Genomic DNA, 24,387 nt, shown 5'->3' with positions numbered 1-24,387 from the left:
AAATCTTTAGGGTGAAAGGCACTATGTAATTGCAAGTTGATGATATTAGTGATTTTCAAATTAACAGATGCTTTCCATGTTGCAGTGTGAGAAAAAATATATATAGCATTTGTCAATATTCCTGCCATAATTCCAGATATAAGATAAGCAATAATTTAAGATCAAAGTACTCTATAAAAGATTTCTATTGAATTAACATGGTGATTTCTGTGTCAGTTACTTAAATAGAATTACATGAGGTGTATGTGAAGGCAGAATGTGAGCTGGAGTCTTAATTATTCACTTTAACAAAGATATAACAGGATACTTCATAGGTGCAGTACATTTAGCATGGTGCTCAGTGGTCTCATGGCAAATTACATACTGGCAAAGTATGCCTGCTCATGAAAACAAAACAGCAAATTTTCTGAAAAGTCATCTCAGACCTCTGAGCAGCTCCAATGCATCATTCAAGATGTGACCAGTGTGATGTCACACTCCATATTCTTTAAGAAAATATGCTTATGATATGGATATGACATAACAGAGATATACTTTATGCAAGAGGGCTCATGTAAGAGATCATTGGAAAGGTTATGATTTACTGAATGTGATTATCCAATTTGTATCATTTCTGTATCTGAAGTTAGGAATACTGACCATGTATCTGTATTTCAAATATGCTACTTTGGGTGTCACCCACAACTAGTCCTTCAGATACAACAATGGAAAAGCCAGACAGGGCTGATGGCCCATTAGCAAAGACAATGGACCGTGAAAGAGCTTAGTCTTCCTGTGGACGCTCCCGATAGTATATGAGTAATGACTGCCACAGCCCTGCAGAGACATGGGTCTGGGTCACCTGGTACTGGACCCACCCCTTGGAATACTAGTGTTTTTCCATTAGAAGACAAGGGTTCCCACCATACACAAAAGCTATATAAGGCAGGCAAGTGACATCATCGGAGTCCTCTTCTGCCTTCCCACCCAAAGAGACACTGAAAAACACCTGAAAGCAAGAACTGAACTGAGGGGAGAAGGGTTGAATCCAGGCTGGGAGGGTGTCCAGTCTGTGAGTGGAAATACTGGAAGTCTCAAACTGCAGATGCCTTTCGAGACTTTCTGTAATCTACCTGTGGCAATATTTAGGGTGAGAAATTACATTTTGTAACCTGTTTCTTTAGTGAATCAAACTTAGTTTGCATGTTTTGTTTTATTTGCTTAGTAATCTGCTTTGTTCTGTTTGTTCTCTCTTATACTCACTTAAAATCTACTTTTACTAGTTAATAAACTTGTTTTTTGTTTATTCTGAAATCCAGTTTGTGCATATCATAATGGGAGGGGGGTAGAAGAGGCATACGTTTCTCCACACTGGGGGAGGGGGCGGATTTCACAATATACCTTTGGGTCTGTACTCCAGGTGAGGTGGGCACCTGAGTGCTGGGTCAGTCTTAAGGTGAGTCTTCACAGAGCTGATCTCAGTGTCTGTCTTTCTGCAGTCGGGTGTGGTCTTGCCTGTGTGTGTGCTGGAGGAGGCTTAAGAGCCTGGCTCAGCAAGACAGGTTAAACCAGCACTTTAGCCACCACCTATACTGACCGGGGCAGTCTTAAGAGTTCTTGAAGTAGACTTGTGTATTTACTATAAGCAGTCCAATGTTTTTTCATGACTAGCAGCACATTTGATATGTACACTGTAAGATAATTTTTACTTAGACTTGATTAAGTTTTGCTGATACTGCAACAAACCCATTCCTTCTACCTTTATCTGCTTAAAAAGGCATTATTGCATGCTAGTGTGAACTAAACACTGCTGAGAAGACCTACTAATCCTATGTTTATCACCTTTGATCTTGATCAGGTATTGCAATTATTTATAAATCAGAAAGCTGATCAGAAATGGATGTCAGCATATTAAAAAAACAACAACCTTTCCTTCTCTTTAGACTTAGGAACATTTCAAGCATGTATTAATTATTTCCAAACTCTTTTTCTGAAAGGAAATTACACTTTAAAGAGTCACAGAACCAAATGAATAATGAAGTAGAATGGTGTCAAATGAAACACTGCAAGTTCTTCTATTTTTTACCCTAAATTCAGCATTACTGAAAGGACGCTGCAGTATAAAAAAGCTTCATCTCTTTTGAGATCTGTGAAATACTGCTACCATAACAACAATAGCAGTTTTATTATTTTCTAAGTGCATTATAGGATATTGATTTATTATGAAAGGAAAGAAAGTCAGGAAGTGATTTAATAAATGAGGTGAAAAATTGTCACAATAGTCTTGAAGGTAGTAAAATGAGTTTATTACCATGTGTTCTGACCATACACCAAAATGGAAATGAAAGCCTTTTCTATCAAAAGAAATATGACCGTGAATTACAAACAAACTGATGATATTCCCCAAAACATGGAGGATAGGTTACTGATGAACAGCATATGAAATGAAAAATTCATATGGGGAGGAAAACCTATCAGGAGAAATCTGAAATTTGGCTATAGAAATTAACCAGTTTGAAGATGTAAAAAATTCCAATAATAATTACTAACCCCCTACACTTGGGTAAGCTTTAATTTAAGGGGAAAAGAGAGTAACTTCAAAGATAATATCTTCAAGATAATATTATCAATATAAGACTAGCAAATGTAGGTGAAGTATAAAGGCTCAAATTCAAGCAGTGTTCAATTCTGGGGCACATACAGGCACATCTAATTTTGCAAAGGAGCAATAATATGCGCATTGTTCTGCACCACACACAGCTCACCAAAAAGCTCTTCATATTGGCCTATATCATCTCCTTCTGCAAGAAAGGGCTACTATGTTTCCTATGAGGTCCAGATCTTTTCCTAACGTTTGGTAGGTTGGAAAGTACTTTGAATTGGCACTGTTAGTTTAGATTTTTCATGTAATATGTGGTTTTAGCTCTTTTGCCTTCCCTTACTGTTGGCTGTCTCCTAACAAGGAAGGTTACCATAATTCTGTAAAATGTTGGATTTTTTAAAAATTCAGTTAAAATAATTTGCTATCGGAATTGTAATTGCATGTACAATCAAAACTAAAAACACTTATTATACAATAAATCTAAATTGACAATACTAATTTAAAGCACTGTCCATCCTACAAACAACTAAGATCTAGGCCCCACTGAAGACAACTCAATGGAAATATCTCACTCAATGTGCAAATGTGGCCAAAATAGTCAACAGACAGGGAAAGAAATTATTGGAGGGGAAAAAAATCAGAAAACTTATCCTGGTCATTTTGGTTAGGTGCTAAGCACTATCAACTCCCACTGAAGCTGTCAATTCAGAGTGCTCAACATATTATAAGTTCAAATTCTCAGTCTGTCAAAATAGGAGTGTTTTTGCACTCTGATTTTCAATTGTGTAGCTTCTGTTTGCTTGTCTTGATTGTGTTTTCTAGTTCCTGGTCTGTTTTGATTTATTCTTCATTTCTGAACATTTTTGAAACTGAATTATGAAGGATAAGAAAATCAAAAATACAAAACCAAAACAATGGTGTTCCTTACTTTTGAGTGTTTAACAGTGCAACTGTAACATTTTCTTAATATAGATTTTTATGTACTATTGTATATATCCATAACTGTATTAATTTGGGAAGCCTAATATTCAAGCATTGGTGCTTTAATAGGATGTTTAAATCCAATATTAGTATATACAAATCAGACTTAAAATGCATAAATGCCCATTTTATAACTTCAAGTGGCAATATCCACACCTAAATACTACTTCCAGACATTCTTTGTGGACATATTTTAAAACCGTCTTGTGGTGCATTCTGAGCTACATTGTGCATGGAAAATACTATACAACATTTTAATGTTGACAAATATATTACAGGCTTACAGCGCTTAAGAAAGAAATATAGAGTACAGAATATATTAAATAATTCAGTCTATTTCTTTTTATTTGTAAATCTCATTGTTTCAGAAAAAAATCAGTATTATGAAAAAGTCAGTCTAAATGGGATACCTACCAGACATCATAAAAACAAATAGCGTAAGAATTTTGTTAATGAACAACATTTCAGTTACTCAGAAATGTGTTTTGTGAGCACATGCATATTACAAACAGCATCTTTGTTCTTATGGTAAAATTACATATGATTTATACAAAAAGTGCTTAGCTTGAAAACCATCTCCTTTAATGAGAGACTGCCAAATATGTTTATCATTGCAATCCTAAAAACAGCAAGTTAGATAAATAAAGATTTTTTAATAACTTTTAAAAGATAAAACATACATGGAATTCTGTAAATAAATTAGTTAGCAATTTCATTATCTGGTCTGTGTAGTAAAGATGGCTATTAATGAACAGCTATTAAAGAAAATCCTCCAACTATATTTAAAGTTTTCATTCTGGAAATGAGAGTATAATATGTTTCAGCACTTACAATATATCTTGTTTATGTTTTAGAAAATGTCATCAAATATTCCAAGAAAAGGCTTAATGTCATTGGTTTCATCGTCTGAAAGATATCTAATGAAAATGAAGCAAACCAAAAGAATTAAATTGTGAACAATACTGTATACCAAAACCCATGAAATTAGAATATTATTTATAAAACAGCCAGGAAAGATCTGTATCCAAAAAATAATTTTAAAGTCTATTTGCATGAAAAGCTAATTACGACTAGTAAAATAAAAACTTGTAAGTTAGAAAGAAGAGCTTTGCCTATGGCCTAAGATCCTGAGGCGCTCAATACCTCGAAGGATAAGAATCTACAACAGAATTACACAAATTATTTTTATTACCTGACATCAACTTTCTTTTTTCCTTTCTTTGTTGCAAATAAAAAAATTCTCCTTTCCAATGAATTGAGAAGAACCTGAGATTATTTCTGAGTAAGGAGAAAACTCCGTGTTTTTTCAACTCTTGTAGAGGATTTGGATGTTTTCTTTTTTGAAAGCTGAACTGAAATGCATAGGTTACAAACAAACATGATTAAAAATAACTAATTTTAAGACAATCTTCTATATTGTAATAAACTTTAATAGATACAGTAGCAGGCAATCAAAGCTATGCTTAATGTGATAGGATTCCAAATTCTAAAAATAAAGATTTGATATATAAAATTGAGATTACACTAGTCAATGGGATATACGTGTGATTAAGGTTCAGCATGGGGGTAAGTGCTTTGTTGAATCAAAGCCTAGAAAACCAACTGACTTGTTAAAATCAGTTCCAAAACACTGCATAAAGGAAACTATGGTCAAAATTTAGGTCCTATTTCTTTTGTAAGGGAAGGGCACACAAAGCTAAAAATGGATGAATATACATATTTTAACAACTAAGATAGCTTTTACAAAAATGTATGTGAATAGACACACCAGTCATCCAAATATCCACAGACAACTGAACATGGCAAAACTGAGCAAGTCCAATATAGCAAACAAGTTCACCAAAAAAAAAAAATCACTTCACTGCATTGCAAGAAATCTTGTTATAAATATATCTTTACTTACAGCATTCGTATTTTCATATTGTACAGATAATTTCTTTTCTGTTGGTACATTTAATGTAGAAAAGGCAGAATTTTGTAGATGAACACCAGACTTATCTCGTAACATGCAAAAACTGAAAATGTAGGATATTTGGATAATTTAGATATTTATGCATAACCGTAAATGGTTTTCTCAAAGTTCAGTGCTTTCAATTTCTATCCCTCCACTTCTAAGGTAATTTAAAATAATTCAAAAATTAACTATTTAAAGTAGTTTTTTAAATGTTCAAACTTCTGACTTTAGAGCTTGTATTCCAGCTACTTAGTTCTCAAGCTTTCCCAAAACCTCAGGGATACACTGATACAAATTTAATAATACATATGTCCCTCAAATATAGACAATGCTTTTATTGAACTGAATAGTAACTAGTATTATACTTACTTTTTTGAAATGTCACTTGAGATTTTGTTCTCTGAATTCTGAAACAGTGGTTTACATTCTATTGTACTTTGAAGGCAAGTGTTTCCAGAGTCTATATTAGAAGGATAATTGTAAAATATAGTCACAAAATAGCAAAATAACTTCTTATGAATCCTTTCTGGAATTCCAGAAGCCATAGTCTCACACAGGAACTTTAATATTCATCAAGTTTTTAATGTTTGACTTTTTTGATTAATTTTAAAATGTCGAGAGAAACAGTCAACTATCAAACCTGAAGAGTCACATATCCTCTGAAAGATTCAAAGCTACACCTCTACCTCGATATAACGCTGTCCCTGGGAGCCAAGACATCTTACCGTGTTATACTGAACATGCTTTGATCCACCGGAGTGCACAGCCCCGCCCTCCTGGAGTATTGCTTTACTGCGTTATATCCGAATTTGTGTTATACTGGGTCACGTTATTTCGAGGTAGGGGTGTATTTCTTTCTTACTATTCCATGAGTGTTGGTCTTGTACCACTACAGAAAAAATTGAATGAGTCAAATATTCTGCTGGTGTAAATCCATGACCTCAGTGGATCAATTTACTGATAGTCTGTGTGGTTCCCTGGATTGGGACCTGAACTGGGGCTCAGAAGATGTATGTTCTACTCCTAGCTCTGCTATGTCCAAGTCACTTTACCTCTCTGAGCTTCCATTTCCCTTCTCACTCTTTGTCTTTAGCTGTTTAGATTTCAAGCACTTCAGGGCAACAACTATATATGTTGTACTATATATTTATACAGTGTCTAGGCACAATGGAACCCCAATTGCAGTTGAAGCCTCTAGGTGCCACAGTAATAAAAATAATAACTAACAATAATAAATTTGGTCTTCGTTTGTCTATACTGGCAAAAATGTGACCCAAAAATTCACCACAAGTAGCAAATCTGGAAATGGAGGTTACTTACCTGTAACTGGGCATTCTCTGAGATGTGTGGTCCCTATCCTTATGCCACATGTGGAATGCAGGTGCTCCATGCACCTGAGACCCAAGATTTCTAGCAAGTAGTGTCCTTGCTCGCGTAGTTGCTCCCCTCATTCTCTATAATGAGGGAATAAGAGAGGGTGTAGATGGACACCTGTCCAGGTCTTCTTTTTAGCATGAATTAGACAGAATCCAAAGAGGGGAAGAAGGGTGGGTGGTGGAATATAGATAGGAACCACACTTCACAAAGAACCTCCTGTTATAGTTAAGGGAAAAAAGTTACTAACTTTTCGTAACTGTTGTTCTTTGAGATGTGTAGCTTCTGTCCATTCCACGCTAGCTGTGTGTACACCGTGTGCACAGCTGCCAGAGATTTTTCCCTTAGTGGTATCCATAAGACCGTCTCTAGCACCCCTGGAGCCATGCATGTATACTCTGGTATAAGGGGTGCTGCCAGCTCAGCATTCTCTCAGTTTCTTCTTGCCAATAACTCCAACAGAGGTGTAGGAAGGTGGGTCATGGAATGGACATGAGTAACACATCTTGAAGAACAATAGCTACAAAGGGTTAGCAACGATTTTTTCTTCTTTGAGTGCTTCCTCACATCCATTCCATGCTAGGTGACTCACAACCAGTATCCTCAGAGGTTGGCTTGGAGTTTATGGACCTGCTGACTGAAACATCACTCTTCCAAAATTGGCATTGTCACATGTCTGCTGGTGATGGCGCAGTGGCACATGAAGGTATGAACCGACGACCATGTCGCGGCTCTGCTGATGTCCTGGATTGGTATTTGTGCAAGAAACACTGACAAAGCCTGAGCTTTTGTGGAATGAGCAGTCACAATGGCTGGAGATGGAACCTTCACTTGCTTGTAACAAACCTGGATATAGGCCATTTTCCAGGATGAGACTTTTTGGGATGACATCAGTAGCGCTCTCATACTTTCCGCTACTGCTACAAAGAGTTGCACAGACTTTTCTGAAAGGCTTACTCCTCTCAATATAGAATGCCTAACGTATGGAGCCGACATTCCTCAGCACTCACTCTATAGACCCCCTTTGGAGGAGAAAATCCACCACCTGCCAGAGGATCTCCTCAGGATATCCCTGAGGAGAGCCCAGGAAGGGGGGTTGTTCAGAGGAGGGGAAAGAAACTCAGCAGTGTAGCCAGAGTGGATATCTAGTACCCACTTCTTCAGTTATTGTCCTCTAGTTGTGGGCAAAGTACACTAGATGGACACCAAAACTTTGTGGGAGGATGGGGGGAAGCGATGGCAGCAGTAATGGTATGCAGTTCTAGAGCTTCCCATCAACAGTAACCCCTGGAAGGCAGATGCGTTTGAGTGGCTGAGGTTGAGGAGGATGCATACCTTGGTCTTTGTACTTTCTGGAATTTGCATGATGTTTCATATAGGTGCTGGTGACAGAAAGTCTGGTGAAGAGGCCTTGGCTTACACATCTGTTTGTGTTGGTTCCTCTTTGGGGCAAGGGTATAACTACCCAGGATGTATAGGACTGTCCTGAGTCTTTTAATGGGTGTAGTGACTCATCTGTCTTCTCATGAAAGTGATGAGACTCAAAGGGCAAGTCCTATACCTCCCTGGAGAACTCCGAAGAGTGAAGCCACAATTCACGTCTCGTAACTGTCACCATGGCCACTGATCTAGGTGTGGTGTCTGCCACGTCCATGCCACTTGCAATGATGTCTTATCTACCAGTTTGCTCTCATCAGTAAGAGCCTGGAATTGGATATTCTCCTCCTGAGGTACTTTGGATAGGAATGGATAGGAATGTACTCCAGAAAGGCCACCGAGGACACCTGAGCTCTGGTTGAGTGGGCCCTCATGAATGGTGGTGGTGGGACCTGTGCCAGCTCGTAACAGGTCCGGATGCAGGAGGTGACCCAGTTGGAAATCCTCTGCGAGGACACCGTAAGGCCCTTCATCCTGTCCGCTGTGACAATGAAGAGCAGGGTAGACTTGCAGAAAGGCTTGGTATGCTCCAGGTAAAATGCCAGGGCATGTCTGACGTACAGGGTGTGCAGCCTCCTTTCTTCACTAGTGATGTGTGGCCTGGGACAAAACGCCAGGAGGAAGATGTCCTGGTTAACATGGAAGGAAGACACCACTTTCAGCAGAAAGGCCAGATGTTGTTGTAACTGAACCTTGTCCTTGCAGAACACCATATATGGTGGCTCTAACATCAGAGCTTTAATCTCTGAGACTCATCTCGCTGATGTTACCGTTACAAGGAAGGTGACCTTCCATGACAGGTGGGAAAGAGAACAGGAGCCCAACAGCTCAAAGGGTGGGCCTGTGAGCCTAGAACCAAGTTAAGGTCCCACTGAGGATAGGAGCCTGGACTCGCAGGAAGAGGCTCTTGAGGCTTCTCAAGAATCTGACTGACAGGTCATGAGAGAACACCATCTGACCTTGGATCGGAGGGTGGAAGGCGGAGATGGCCGTGAGAGGCATCCTGATTGAAGAGTGTGCCAGACCCTGGTTCTTCAGATGGAGAAGGCAGTCTAGGATAAACTGTATGGATGAGCGTGACAGAGAAATACTGTGCTTGGACGCCCAGTGGGAAACCTGGCCAAGGGGACGAGGTTAAGTCGCTCTAGTGGAAGGCTTCCTACTTCCCAGGAGGACCTGTTGGACCTCATGAGAGCAGGTACTCTCCTCCGGGTTCAGCCACGCAGCCTCCACACCGAGAGGTGGAGGGGGGCAAGATTGGGATGTATGAGATGCCCACGGTCCTGAGACAGCAGGTCCAGTTGGTTGGGGAGGGGCCAAACCAGTGCTCGCATGGCCACGCCAGGGTGATCACGATAACTTATGCCTTGTTTCTCTTGATCTTTGCCAGGGCCCTGCTGATGAGCAGAATCAGCAGGAACGCATACATCAGGCTCCCAGACCATGACAGGAGGAAGGCATCAGAGAGAGAGAGGCCTTGCCCAGACCCTGCAGAGAACAAAAACAATGGCATTTTCTGTTTTGTCTGGTGATGAACAGGTCCACTTGGGGAGATTCCCACCTCTGGAAGATCATGCAGGCTACCTCCAAGTGGAGTGACCACTCGTGATGAGAGGAGAAGAATCTGTTGAGGTGATCCGCCAGTATGTTTCTGATGCTGAGAAGATGACAAGCTTTCAAGTGGATCTTGTAGCTGATGCAGAAATCCCCCTTATAGAATGCCTATTGGCAGAGAGCCAACGAGCGTGCTCCCCCTTACCTGTTGATGTAGAACATCAAGACTGTGTTGTCCGTCACTCTCACCACTTTGCCCGTCAGGTGCGGTAAGAAGACTCCTCGTGCCAAGCGGATCACTCTGAGCTCTTTGATGTTTATCTGCAACATCATCTCTTCCGGGGACCACATGCCCTGGGTCTGGAGGTCGTAGAGAAGTGCTCCCCAGCAGAGGTCCAAGGCATCCGATATCAACTCGATTGAGTGACAAGGGCTCTCACACTGAACTCCCTCCAGAACTGCAATGGGGCCAGTCCACCACTGCAGCAAGGTAAGTATCGTCAGTGGAATGGTAGTGACCTTTTCCAGGTGATCTCTGGACTGGGCATAGACAGTCGCCAGCCACAGCTGTAAGGGCCGCATCCAGAGCCTTACATGGTGGCCGACATACATACATGCTGCCATGTGGCCCAGCAGGCAAAGGAAAACCCTGGCCATGGTCAGGGGAACACGGAGACTCCCGCAATGAGGTCCACCAACGCTTGGAACTTCTCCTGTGGCAGAAATGCTCTGGCGCATGTGGAGTTGACCACCACTTCGATGAACTCTATCCTCTACACTGGAACTAATGTTGAGTTTTTGTCATTTACGAGCAAGCCCAAGGATCAGCAGGTGTCCCGCAGCACCTCAACATCCCTTTGGACTTGGGAACTGGAGTGGCCTTTGATGAGCCAGTCATTGAGGTATGGGTAGATCTAGATACCCAACGCCTGAGGTAAGCGACTACCACCGACATCCACTTGGTAAACAACCTTGGTGCTGTTGGGAGGACCACAAACTGATAGTGGTGGGGTCCCACCGTAAATCGTAGGAGGCATCTGTGACCTTGAAAGATTGCTATGTGGAAATATGTGTCCTTCAAGTTGAGGGTGGCATACCAGTCCTCCAAGATCCAGGGAGAGAATGATGGAGGCCAGTGAGACCATGCGGAACTTCAATTGTTTTAGGTATTTGTTGAGGTCTCGCAGGTCCAGGATGGGCTGTAGACTGCCCTTGGCTTTTGGGATTAAAAAGCACAAGGAACAGAACCCCTTGTTCCTGTACTCGTGAGGAACCTCCTCCATCTCCCCCAACTGCAGCAACCCTTCTACCTCCTGCGCGAGGAGACTTTCTCGTGAGAGGGGTCCCTGAACAGGGATGGGGAAGTGGGGGTGGGAAGGAGGAGTAGAAAGAAACTGGAGCACATAACCCTACTGCATTGAGGACCTAGCAGTCAGAAGTTATAGTGGTCCATATAGAGAAGAAAAAGAAAGGCGTTTGCAGAAAAGTGGGAAAGATGGATCTGGGGTATAGTCTGGTAGGTCGCCCTTGGGCGCACCCTCAAAATGCTCGCTTGCCACCCTGCTTATTGAGGATTGAGCCTGACTGGGCAGAGGGTGGAAGTGGGTGGCTAGGGCGGTGCTTGTAGCCTCTACTCTTTGTGTGAGGTGGCACCTGTCGCAGTTGGCTCCCTTGGCCCTGAGATTGCTGTGGTTTGAACTGCTTACAGGCTGGACTGGGGACGTAGAGCCCTAGAGTTTTCAGGGTATCGTGGGAGTCCTTTAGTTCCTGCAGCTTATTGTCTGCTCTGCAAACAGAGCCTGGTCGTCGAAGGGGAGGTCCTGCACTGACTGCTGTGCTTAAGTCAACAAGCCAGAGAGGAGCTGCCAGGATGCCTGCCGCTTGGGGTCTGCTGCATATGAAACTGCCCGGAGGGTCGCTCTGGCTGAAGCTGTGTCCTCTTCAAGGATTACCTGGAATTCCTTCTTGGACCATTCAGGCAGTGAAACCTCAAACTTGGCCATGGCCTGCCACATGTTATAATTGTAGTGACCAAGGAGGGCTTGGTGATTGGCCACTCTCAGTTGAAGGCTGGAAGACGAATACATTTTTTGCCCAAACAGACCCAGTCTCTTCAAGTCTTTATTCTTGGGCGTAGCCCTGGTTTGACCCTGTCATAAACAGATAGCTAAGGGTTAATGTTCTTTTACCTGTAAAGGGTTAATACAGGGAACTTGAAACACCTGACCAGAGGACCAATCAGGAAACAAGACTTTTTCAAATCTGGGTGGAGGGAAGTTTTGGGGTGTGAGTTCTTTGTTCTTTGTCGTGGATCGGTGACCCTCTCAGCTCTGAGAGTGATTTTTCTACCTCCAGGCTTTCTAATCTTCTGTTTCCAAGTTGTAAGTACAAGGATAGTAAGACAATATGTTTATATTGTTCTTTTTGTATTTACATGTGTGTAGTTGCTGGACTGTATTCTTTTTGGATAAGGCTGTTTATTCATTTTCTTTAAGCAATTGACCCTGTATATTGTCACCTGGATACAGAGACTATGTTTAATGTCTTTTTCTTTCTTTTTTATATAAAACTTTCTTTTTAAGACCTGTTGGGAGTTTTTCTTTAGTGGGGACTCCAGGGAATTGAGTCTGCAGCTCACCAGGGAATTGGTGGGAGGGAGAAGTCAGGGGGAAAATCTCTTTGTGTTAGATTTACTAAGCCTGACTTTGCACACCCTCTGGGTAAGGGGGAAGAGAGATTAGCTCTCTTGGTACTTGTGTTTCCAGGACTGGAAGCAGGGAATCTCCTAGGGTCGTCCAGGGAGGGGAGCCTGGGAGGAAGTAACAAGGAAACAAGGGGAGGGGATTATTTCCCTTTGTTGTAGGACTCAAGGCATCTGAGTCTGGGGGTCCCCCAGGGAAGGTTTTGGGGAGACCACAGTATAATTGTGGCACTGTATAATTCCTGGCTGGTGGCAGCTTTACCAGGTCCAAGCTGGTAACTAAGCTTGGAGGTTTTCATGCTAACACCCATATTTTGGACGCTAAGGTCCAGATCTGGGAAAAAATGTTATGACAGACTCTGCCTCTCCCTCTAAGTAACAGCCTCAGCTACGAGTGAGTTTGGGACCAGGTGAGTGTACAGGTACTCATGACCTTTAGCTGGCACAAAGTATTTGCATTCATCAATTTTTGAAATGGGGGGCAGGGAGGAGGGGGTTTGCTATAGGACATTAGTAATTTTCGATACCTCTTCATGTAGGGGCAAAGCCACCCTAGCAGGTGCTGTAGAGTAAAGGACTTTGAACAGGGTGTCCACTGACTCCTCTAGTTCCTCTGTTGGAGGTGCCCCCTTCAATAGTTCTTGATGAGCTTTAGCATTATCTTGTGCAACTGGGTGAGGAGGACCCATAATAGCTTTGTCCAGAGATGACGAGGAAGAAGCTGGTGCCGTAGGAGCTGTCATAGCCCCTGGTGGTACCACTGGCTGTTCCCCTGGGTCCTCATGAGCCTGGGAGAGCTTCTCTTCTTGGGCCTCAAGAACAGTGGGATGCTGAAGCCAAATGGCCTATTCGAGACTCCCGACGTTGACCGGATGGCCTGCGAAAGTTGGGTAAACTCCAGGGTTACCAGGCTGCTGGCCACTGGCCTTGGAGCCATGGGGTCAGTTGCGGTGCTGATGACGTAGACAGTACCACCGGTGCTGGGGCTTGTCCCAATGTCAAGGACTCCTGCTCAGTGCCAGAGTTGGAAGCAGAGTGGTTGTCAGGTGACCATGATCAGGCAGACTGTTGGCCCTTCTCTGTGCAGTGCCAGCTGCTATGCCTAGACATAGACCTGTCCAATCAAGGAGAGTTCGTCACACAGGGCCTTAGAGATTGGCGGCGTTTGGCCTATTGGTGTTGGTAATCCCTCGATCTACGCCTCATGCTGCTCGACGGGTACCGGGATCTAGACCGGGACCGGGAGCTGGAATGGGCCAGTTATTGGATCTCCCTGACAGTGGAGATCCGCATCTTGGTGACATGTGTCAGCGGGTGAGTGACTGGTGGCTCTGTTCAAACTATCCGTTGCATGATCAGTGTCAAGGCAATGGAGACACGAAGGGCCAGTCTTGATGCTCTTGCCGGGGGGCACGTGCCTCTGTAGGTATGTGCCAGGTTAGCGGCAAGCTGCACCTCGAATCCTGCCGTCGGTGCCCAGGGTCCAGAGACCAAAGAGGGCTTCGCTGAGCTGGCCTCCCTACTTCTGATGGGGAGCGGTCCTGCTGAGGCAGTGACACACAGGGACATCCCAAGGCGGGTCTACCCCTGCACTGGGGTACTGCCAGAGCCAGTATGGGTGGCACTGGTAGCGTCAGAATCTCCTGCGCTGCCTGCAGGGTGTCAATGGGACCTCCAGTTGACAGAGGCCCTCATCACTGTCTGGCATGGCAGGCATGCTACGGGATGGGCTAGACCACTCGATTTGAGCTGGGGCCTGACTCCCTGACGGAGGTGCTGAGCTGCCCAGCACAGGTTTTAGCTCTCCTCCAGCCCTCCTTTCCTTTAGGGCAGTGTTTCCCAAACTTGCGACGCCGCTTGTTTAGGGAAAGCCCCTGGAGGGCTGGGCCGGTTAGTGTACCTTCCGCGTCCGCAGGTCCGGCCGATTGCGGCTCTCACTGGCCGTGGTTTGACGCTTCAGGCCAATGGGAGCTGCTGGAAGTGGCACAGGCCAAGGGATGTACTGGCCGCCACTTCCAGCAGCTCCATTGGCCTGGAGCAGCGAACCGCGTCCAGTGGGAGCCGTGATCGGCCGGAAAACTTTCATAAGAAACAATGAATGAGCACAATGCTAGCTGAAGCAGCAGATGTTCCAGCACCGTCACTGGTGGCAAGAAGGAACTGAGGGTGGGGGGAGCCAGAGGGCGCCAGAACTGATCCCCTACGGATACTACTGAGGGAAAAACTTCTGGCACCAGTGTATGTGGCAAGCACACACACCTAATATGAAATGGACATGAGTAAGCACTCAAAAAAGAGGAGGAGGTTGGAGGATATTTTTGCCTTATCTCACCCTCACAGAGTTAAGTTTCAGTTTGTACCTGAGTGTGAGGCATTATGGTATTCAGAACCAATGGATCTAGTGTGACTATGGGCATGGTTGTCAGTGGATCCTGATGGGAGTCAATCAGTATCATCAAAGAGGAGTCCAACTTGGAAATTTCGGTTGGTGCTGATCTTTCAGCTTATGAGTTGGAGCCAGAGCCAGAACTGACAGATCTGTTCTCTTTCATGCCTTACCCTTGTGGCCAGAAGATTTAGGTGAACCTAAGTCTTTAGGAATCTCACAACTTGAACAGAGACAGAAAGGGATCCTTTCTTTTAAGAGCCGATCTAGCAGGGGATATGTTCTTTTGTCTATGAGAGTGCCCCTTACGCTCATGAAAGGCCTAAGCTAATGATTACTTCGGAAGTCGGGCTGAACAACTCTGGCCTCTAGTACAGAGCTTGTCCTCAAAGGGGCACTGCTCACAGCCTGAAGCCGACGTACAGGGAGTTCTCCCCAGCCGAGATCTGATGGGGGTCTCATGGCCTTCTCCATAAGATACTTCCTCAGTCAAAGCTCTCATCCATCTCAGTTTCAGGGAGGGAAGCAGCAGCAATTGCTGCACTTGGCAGAGATATAAGTCTTCCCAAGGCAGTAAAGGCAGCATTAGTGTTCATCACCGATCGAGAAGGAGCAGGTATAGGAGAGACAGTTCTTAAACCTTGGGACTCTGGCCACAGTCCTTCTCCCAAAGGGAACAATGGGAAAGGTCCCTGAGGTGAGGGAAACTACTAAAATGGTAAAATACTAAAACTATGTACAAGATGTTTATAGATAGGTAGACAATACTCTCTGGAGACAGAGGATTCTGACTCAGGCCATGCTGCAGTAAGAAGGAACTGGAGAGGTGTCAGTTCAAATCACCCCTTATACCTTCGGTATGGAACATGAGAACAACTGCACAAGTGTGGTCCAACAGACATTATTTGCTAGAAATCTCTGGTCTCAGGTGCATGAAGCACCTGTGTGCCCACATGTGGAATACATATAGGGACCACCATTCAAAGAAGAAACTAATTTAGACAGGTTTTTTTTTACCATTGTATTGTTCAACTCTGCTCAGAGTGGGGATAGACAAAATGGTGGTGAAAACAGCTTAGCCTGCTTGAGCCCTATCTGTGCTACAGTTCCTGCCAGTGCTACCACCAGGGGTGAATTAAGGGTCACATTTGTCAGTGTAGATGCAACCTATTCTAAGAGTTTAACTTAACATTTGTTACTCTAAAACTCCCATTTTGTTCTGATGCCATTAAGACGATAAATTTTAAAGTTTACATTTATCAACACTGCAGCATAAATAAAAAACCGAACAAATTCACATATTTACAAAATTATCACAATAATTCTGAATTGATCTATCATTTGACTTTCATAATTTGGAGACTTTTAATATGCTTGTTTCCTTAGATATCTTTTCTATTGATTTTAAGCACGTATATAGCTGCAGAAGAACAGAAGGAAATACATTGCAAGGTCATTTATTCTAATATGGTTACATTCACTTGTGCGAACAATGAATGTGTAATTCAATATACAATTTAACAAAGCTTTATTTTATCTTCAAAACCATACCGCTTATTGAAACATAGAAAGCAGGAAGGCCAAAACAATTCCTGATTCTCAGGAACCATTCTTTTTCCAACTTGAAGCATGCACCTTGATAAAGCTATCCTACCCAGGCCCTGGTGAGTAGGCCCAATTCTGCAAATTCCATTTACTTCACTGAGATTTGAAGGTGCTTTGTACCTTCTAGAAATGGGACTAAAATGTAAATATTTACATGGAGATACAGGGAAGAAAGGACACTTTCAATACTCCCAATCTGTATTCTAATCTAATACTGTGGATGGCTCTTCCAGTCATCTATCTTTGTGAGAGAGATTGGTTATGGACTCAATCAGAAAGAACCTGCTTCAGACTGTGATTGTGAAATAAGGAATAATACACATGAAATCAGATCCATTAACCTGATTATGATATAATGTATGGGAAAAGGGTGGATACGGTGTCTGTAATTCAGGTCACAGGAAGGGAGCAATATTTGGCAGTTGCAAAGTAATTTCACAGCATTTAGACAGTAGAACTTGCCTGCTGGAAAAAGGCAAAATCTGTTGATCTTAAAACCTCTTAAGTCTATGATGATTCAGAGGGCTAGCAGGTGCTGAGTCTATAATTTGTTGGTAAGCCTACAATTAATTGTACCAAACTGGTGACAATTGTAGTGAAAACATTAACTATTTACTGCACATCATTTTAACAAATACCCAACTTCTGAGACAGTGAATGAAGGTTCAATAGAAAATCATCTTTGATATTTAGGCTGCAATAATCTTGAATGAAAAATCTGTCTTTAAACTACAATTCTAAATCAAATGGTCAATTAAGTTACCCACAGATTTTAAGTTAAATTTTACTTTAGATCATAATCTATTACTTTTAACAAAAAGGCGGCAAAAGGTTAATTTGAAGATTATCTGGTACACTGTCCATTTGGTACATACAGTGACAATCATAAACAATAGGTTACACCAAAATAATATTACCTAAATCTTCTCTACTCTCCACACCAGTGAGAAAGCTGCTAGCATGTATTAATTTGTCATCATCAAATCATCCCAAACTTCATCTCCCAATTCAAAGTTCACATTCAAAGCCTCTGAAAACCAAGAGCTGCTTTTATCTGCATTAGTAAAATTATGCATTAAAGATTCTTTAAGATTTTTCTTTGACGTCATCATCTGATGGCTCTCCTCACTTACAGTCATAGAATGTTCCCAAGAGAAATCTGTAATGCAATTATAATAGAGGTGTAAAACTCTGGATTGCATGCTTAAGACTATTTGTTCAACCCATAAAAAAAAGCAAACTATGTTAGCTACACACTTTTTCTCAACATTATTTAAAAAAAAGTCACCTTCACTCCAAATTCCAGCAAGGGACCCTTATAAAGAATATTTCAAGTTACTTCTGATTTAATTTTTTTCCCAGTGTGAAAATTATGGTCTGGTGGAGTGCAAGTTTAACACTGATGAGCCCAGTCCCTTTACTTTCCCCCATTCATTTGCTCTTTATTCACTCTATTTAATCTTACTCACTGTCTCCCTCTCCTATAAATTCAACTCCTCAAGAACACATTGTCACAGCAGACAAACAAATTTTAAACAATTAATTTTAAAAGCATTTAACTAAAATATGTTAAGATAGCTGAACTAAAACATTATTTGACAGTACTATGCAGAATGGAAGGGTTTCCATTTCCTTTCACTGCTTGCATAGGAGAAATGAGCATGAGCAGATGTGGCAGCAGTTTCATGTTAGCAGTATTTTCTACTTATTTTGCTATCTTTTGAACACTGGAAATAGAACACAATTGTATACTGTAAATTGGCATGTGTTAGAAATGGAAAGCACGAAATATGCAGTGTATGTAAGTGAAAATAACTTATGTGGTAGGAGTGGGACCTTCATCAACAGTGATGGGAAGCAGCAGTAAAGTTTCATTGACTATTAAGATACGCTCGCATTTATGGAGAAATTAGAACCTTGAAAGGTATTAAAATAAAAATTCAGTTTTTAATATAGATAGAGTGGGAGGTTTTACTAAATGTTAATTTACCTGTTTTAAAGGCCTAATCCAGCAAACAATACAAAGCATAAAGCTCACTTTTCACTCAGATACTCCACTGATGATGGGAAAGGTGTGTGGAAAGCAGAAGGAGATAAACTATCTGATGCATTACAATTGGAATCAATGAGAATAAGCACAGTCATAAGCATCAAACTCAGCAATAAGTATTTACAGATTTAGGCCTAAGGTATTAGAATTAACCACTACGGTTTTCCTTTAAGGGACATTTATTGGCTGAGAGCTCTGCTTGCAACTTTAATTGATTTTAGAAGAAAAGCCAATGTCAAAGCAAGTTCCTTGCCTTGACAGAGCATATTGTATTGCCCTAAATATACAGTTCCCTGCAACTATGGTGGCTGCTGTAGTGATTTCAACAGGTTTAATTTTGCAAGGAACATTTAACTCAAAACAATGAAAAAAAATCATAGAAAATTTCATACATTAGTAATAACTTACTACTCTTTTCATAACTCTCTGATTGCAGCTGGTTCTGAGGTCTACCAAGGATATTAACATTATTCCAGTGTTCTCGTGAAGCTGAGGCAGAAGACTGTGCATTGTCAGACCTTCATACAAATCAGTAAAACAGAGTCACAAGAAAGTTGTATTTTAAAAATAATTTGATTCAGAAAACAGGTCTTCACTGCTTATGCCAATGAGAGAATTTTAACTGAGCAGGTTTTAAATTCTATTATACTTATAGCAATAATGTAGTACCTCGGCAATGCTGGCAACAAAGATTTTGGTGTAAAAACAAATTGTTTCAGATCCACATTTTGAGATTTATTTAACTGTATCTGCATCTAAAAAAAGATTATTACAGATGATTAGTGTATTATTGTATTTTAATAGTCTGGATCACAGCATTTGTACTTCCCAAAGAATAAGGAAGCCACTACAGGAAGAAAGTAATCATACTTATAGAATGAATGCACAAAATGTACAGCTATCTGATGGTAGATTTTTAAAACTTTTATTACGCACATTATTCAATTTAGCCAGTGAGATCTTGGAGTAATGCAAGTATCTCAGCAAGCCCAGACTGTTAACCACATTTCTTTCGCTGTTATCTATGGGCCAAATCATCCTCCACTGCAGAAAAACCTGCAGGGAAGGAGAAATAAGCATTGCAAAAACTCAGATGCCACATTCTCTCCATAGGGAAGAGGGGTTTGCAGGCACATCCAGAAGGCAAAGTGCTTAGCCTTGAAACTCTGTGGAGTCTAAGAATCTAAAATGAATGTTACGCTTAAAACCTCCTCTGGCAGCACAATTCTCTCAGGACACCAGTATTAATTTTTACTTATAATTTCAGGTAATATTTCCCTAGCTTGTCACAGATTGGTGGCTTCCAGCTATGCCTGCTACTCAGTCCACCATACTTTCCGAAACCTGCAGAGTACAAACCAGACAGTGTTTGCCAAGAAAGGCTTCCATGGGCTCATGGGAAGCATACCACTCAGCAGCTACACCCTTCCAAGATTACTGGGCCTTTCCCATCCTTTTTGTGCTCCTTTGCTATTTCCATATTTCACAGCAATGGGACACATTTGTCTATACATGTCTATATGTGATTAATAAAATGCCTTCAATCTACCAATACTTATATAGTCAATAAACAAGATTAAATAATTTTTTTTTCAGGAGCGTGTATGTTAAAACAAACCTTTAACCGTTTTACTGGGGGAACTGATGAAATTGAGTTTCTGTTCCTTAAATCAGCTAGGTATGAAGAAAACTTTGAATCTCTCTTTAACTCAGATTTCTGTGAAACTCCAACTTTACCTAAGAAAAGGAATTGAAGATTCTTCAGATTAAATATAAGGGGTAAAATACAGGCCCCATTTGAGTCAATAGGAATTTTGACTTTAACGAGGCTAAGATTTCATCTTTGATGTTTTATAAAAGACAAATTTTGATGCATTTGTTTTCATACAAAAATATTGTGATACAGCATGGCCAGAGGGCAGCAGGAGAGTGTTAGCAGGGAGCCCTATTCCCTGCAAGGGGAAGGAGGTTTATTATAGATTAACTAGAGCACCTGAAGCCAATTAGAGCACCAGCAGTCAGTCATACAATAAAAACCCCCTGCTTCAGTCAGACAGTGTGGGAGTTGGAGCAGGAAGGTTTGGTAGGAGCAAAGAGCAGTTTGAAGGAGTTGGAGAAGAGAACAGTATTGAAGAGACAAAAGGAAAGTTTGGAGGAGTGCTGCGGTGGGCTGACAAATCCAAAAGAAACCCTAGGTAAAGGGCACCTGGCTTGTGTAAAAGGAGGGCAAGAAGCCCCTTCCCAAGCTGAAGGGCAGGAGGAAGGAACTGCTAGTTCAAGTAGTTCACCACAAACCTTAGGGCCCCTGGGTTGGGACCTGGAGAAGAGGGTGGGCCCAGGTCCCTGCCTCTCCACTCCTCTCCTCAAGGACACTAGTGGGGTAATTAAAATACCGGTTCAGAGGCAAGCAATGGCACCCTGAAACCTTCCCCAAAGAAGAGAGAGCGTGAGACCCAGCATAACAGTACTGGCAATTTGCCACAATATGAAAAGCTTGACATTGCTATCAAATTCTGTAAAATATTACTCTTCATTATATTAGCTACAGAATAATTATACTGCAGTTATTTATTAATTTTTACTTTGCATTATATTGACATTTTAAGCATGATTCTCTTGCTTTGTACTCTTTTTACAGCAATGTCACCATTAATATCAACAAAATCCTAATTTACACTTGTGTAAATGAGGGAATTAGATCTTTTGAATTTAGATGTTAGAAATAATGAGTTTTCATGAAACTCACAGCAGTCATGTCCACATACATCTTTATTTTTACAGTGATGGCTGCATTCTCTGTTCCCAAGTTTCATGTAAGTGATCTCTCGGTTACAGGCACCTCCTGAGGTAATATAAAAAGAAGAAATGCTGATGTTTTTCTATTTCACTGATTTTGTTGAGGGTTTCTCAGGGAGAAAAAGGAACAAAGTCATCCATGGCACTAGATTTTTGTTCACCTTCAAACAACTTTTGGGTCAAAAAAGTCAATTGCTACATGTTTGCCAGAGAGACTTCCCCTTTGGGTTGCTAAGATTGTTTTCATAGCAAAGCAATAACTGTCCCCACTAAAAGCTTTAAGCATCACCTTAACACCACTCTAAAACTCTGAAGGCATGAGGTACTAGATGTCCAACTTCTTTCTCAAATTCCATTCCCTATGGAAACGTATTGCACTACCTGTTGAGCCAATGGAGCAACACTTTATGCCCTTGTTGGGTCTCGATGGAAATAGTCCTAATTATCTATACCAGATTCAAAGCCATAGTACACTAAATTCCTTAATATATTCTAGTGTGTATTAACACAACATTTTACTCAAAAGTGACGAAAGATGAAAAAATATGGGGCCCAGTCCTACTCATATTGAAGTAACTGACCAAACTTCCATTGATCTCAACGGTGCAAGATGTGAGATTCTAGAGTATTATTAATTACCTGTATCCTTTCTCGCTGCTGCTGATCTTACTGAAGAGGCATGATACATAGGCGAAGACTCAGCTTCTAATTTTCTTTGTAAAACCACTTCATTTCCAAACCTTTTTGGTCCTAAGTAAAAGGCTGTATAGTTTTGCTGAATATCCACCCCAACTTTTAGAAATGATCCATGAAAATGTTTACATAAATATAGAAAAAAAATGTCAATTACCATTTACTGTACTTCCAATTTTATAATGAAGTGTTATACAGTATGTTTTCATAATTTACCATTGTAGTAATATAGTATTTTGCATTTAATGTTATGGTTGAGATTTAAACAAAAAATTCAGGAAATTTAAAGTTATGGTTCCTAAGAGAATCATTTAGCTAATCTGATTAGTGTACACTGTTCACTTTAACATGTGTGTATGTATTTGTTTTAGGAAGTGGGACTGTGTCTTGGGCATATCTCGTATCCAATTTTGAACAATTTTCACCTCCTTAGCATTGCAAGCTGCTGTTAGGGAACATTAGTAGCACTATTTGCAGTTACACAAGAAGTACAACTAAGTGCTGATAGTACTTTTGATGTTAAATGCTCTTAATATATACAGCTTTGGACAAAAGAATCCAAACAAGGTTAAAGACTAGGAGGGATTTGACATTAAGAGAATCAATGTTAAATCAGGCAAATCTGATGTGATGAATTGGTATGTGGCTCAGAACTGACAGAGAGGTGACTGGAAAACTTTGGGGATGGATGGGGTGAAGTGTTCTGGAGTCATTTTCTAAAGAGTTTTGGGAAGAAGGGCTCGGGTTAAATCCTAGGGAGGAAAGAGAGATGACTGGTAATGTACAGGACACTTAGATGAAACAGTTACATTAGAAACATCTCATAATTAATGCTTTTAGTGTAATATGCCATACAATAAAACAATGAATAGAATATTATTTTAAAATTAATTCAATTTTATTAAATTTTTGGTTTGGTATAAAGGAAACTGGTTTCACTATTTATTCAACATCTTTAAAAGTATATTTTAAAATGCTAATCATATCAATAAACCTACCATATTCAGAGCTAATTAAATTTATGCTAAGTTCCTCAGATTTAAGAGCTCTTTTCACTTCAATTTTTTTAGTCCAATTTCCATTTTTCAGCAAGACAGAATCCCTGCAACATATAATAATATAATGATATTAAGTATACACAATGGACAGTAAGATAGTGGTAAACATTTTATTAAAAGAAGTCACATTATTTGTTATCTAGCAGTATGGAAATCTAGTAAAAGACCATGCAGCAGTTTTGATTCAGGTGATCTAACTGATGAGGGAGTCTATTAAAAACATTCTCATAGGATGTGCCCACAGGGCCTGCAGCCATAAGATAGCCAGGGTCCTGAAGATGAGATTCCAGTTTTGCAAGGTGCAAAGAGCAAGCCTTCCTCTTTGTGAGGACTTGATCAGGACCCAGGTGCAGGTCATCTAGTTGGAAAAGATTTATTTTACTCTTTGTTTCCTATTCCCTTCAAGTACAGCTCATCCAACTGGAGAGAGTGTCTAATTCCCCCACCAGATGAAGAAAAACCTGTGTAGGGAAGGTAGGCAAGTGCTGCCTATGTAAATAATTCAGTACCTAATTTTCATGAGTAACAATTCAAAAGTTTCCTTTCCATTAGCATTACTTAATGTAAATTTTGTATATTTATATTAAAACTGGATGCTTTTGGCTTCAATATAATCCATAAAATTGATAACAATTGCACAGATATTTAGAATGGCATGATATATGCAAGGGGACTGACTACTGCACTGTGCCTTGTTTAGCCATTTACACCAGTGCAAAGCAACTGTAAAATGCTAAGAAATCAAGAAGCACTTGATACCGATTTTACACAGTGCACAAAGCAACAGAGAATCACGCTTAGGGAATCCATTTGCAGCAGGACTTCCACTAAAATAAGAGAGATTTGGTTAGTCTTAGTAATATAAAAAAATGTTACACCACTAAATATTATTTGACTCTTCATGGAAATAATACAAAATGGCATTCCTAAAGATGTAAATAACATGACTGATCACACTTACATAATTTTCTGTTTAAAAACCACTTGATTATCAGCATCTCCTATAATCAAGGTTACATAGTGAAAGTCTGGTGCAGTTCTCTTAATCTGAAGCTGTTTAAAGTTTGTTAATATGATGGTCACTAAGATTTCAGCCACCGTATCGCTGTATTTTGCAAGCTAGGAAAATAAATCATACATAAAAAGATATAACCAGTAAAAACACTTCAGAGTAAGCCACATGCCTTTTCATGAATTTGTACACCACGCACAAACAA

General features: G+C 40.8%; 2 protein-coding genes across 10 annotated transcripts in view; both read right to left on the bottom strand.

Annotated features, from left to right (window-relative positions):
• TGFBR3 (transforming growth factor beta receptor 3) overlaps positions 1–24,387 on the bottom strand; it is a 518,676-nt gene that overhangs the window by 77,728 nt on the left and 416,561 nt on the right. The gene's annotated exons all lie outside the window — the stretch shown is intronic.
• The window catches only part of HFM1 (helicase for meiosis 1), a 105,657-nt gene continuing 85,682 nt past the window's right edge, over positions 4,413–24,387 (bottom strand). Inside the window, 14 exon segments of the mRNA XM_050962113.1 lie at positions 4,413–4,490; positions 4,767–4,868; positions 4,870–4,914; positions 5,466–5,577; positions 5,886–5,976; positions 17,491–17,559; positions 17,562–17,732; positions 19,032–19,141; positions 19,293–19,378; positions 20,242–20,360; positions 21,370–21,465; positions 22,059–22,211; positions 23,111–23,214; positions 24,132–24,289. Of these exon segments, the coding sequence (XP_050818070.1) occupies positions 4,413–4,490; positions 4,767–4,868; positions 4,870–4,914; positions 5,466–5,577; positions 5,886–5,976; positions 17,491–17,559; positions 17,562–17,732; positions 19,032–19,141; positions 19,293–19,378; positions 20,242–20,360; positions 21,370–21,465; positions 22,059–22,211; positions 23,111–23,214; positions 24,132–24,289 (1,494 nt within the window).

Source organism: Gopherus flavomarginatus, chromosome 7, assembly GCF_025201925.1.
Source record: "Gopherus flavomarginatus isolate rGopFla2 chromosome 7, rGopFla2.mat.asm, whole genome shotgun sequence".
Lineage (NCBI taxonomy): Eukaryota > Metazoa > Chordata > Testudines > Testudinidae > Gopherus > Gopherus flavomarginatus.
Note: the sequence above shows the minus strand (reverse complement) of the source record. Positions and strands in the feature narration are given on the sequence as shown.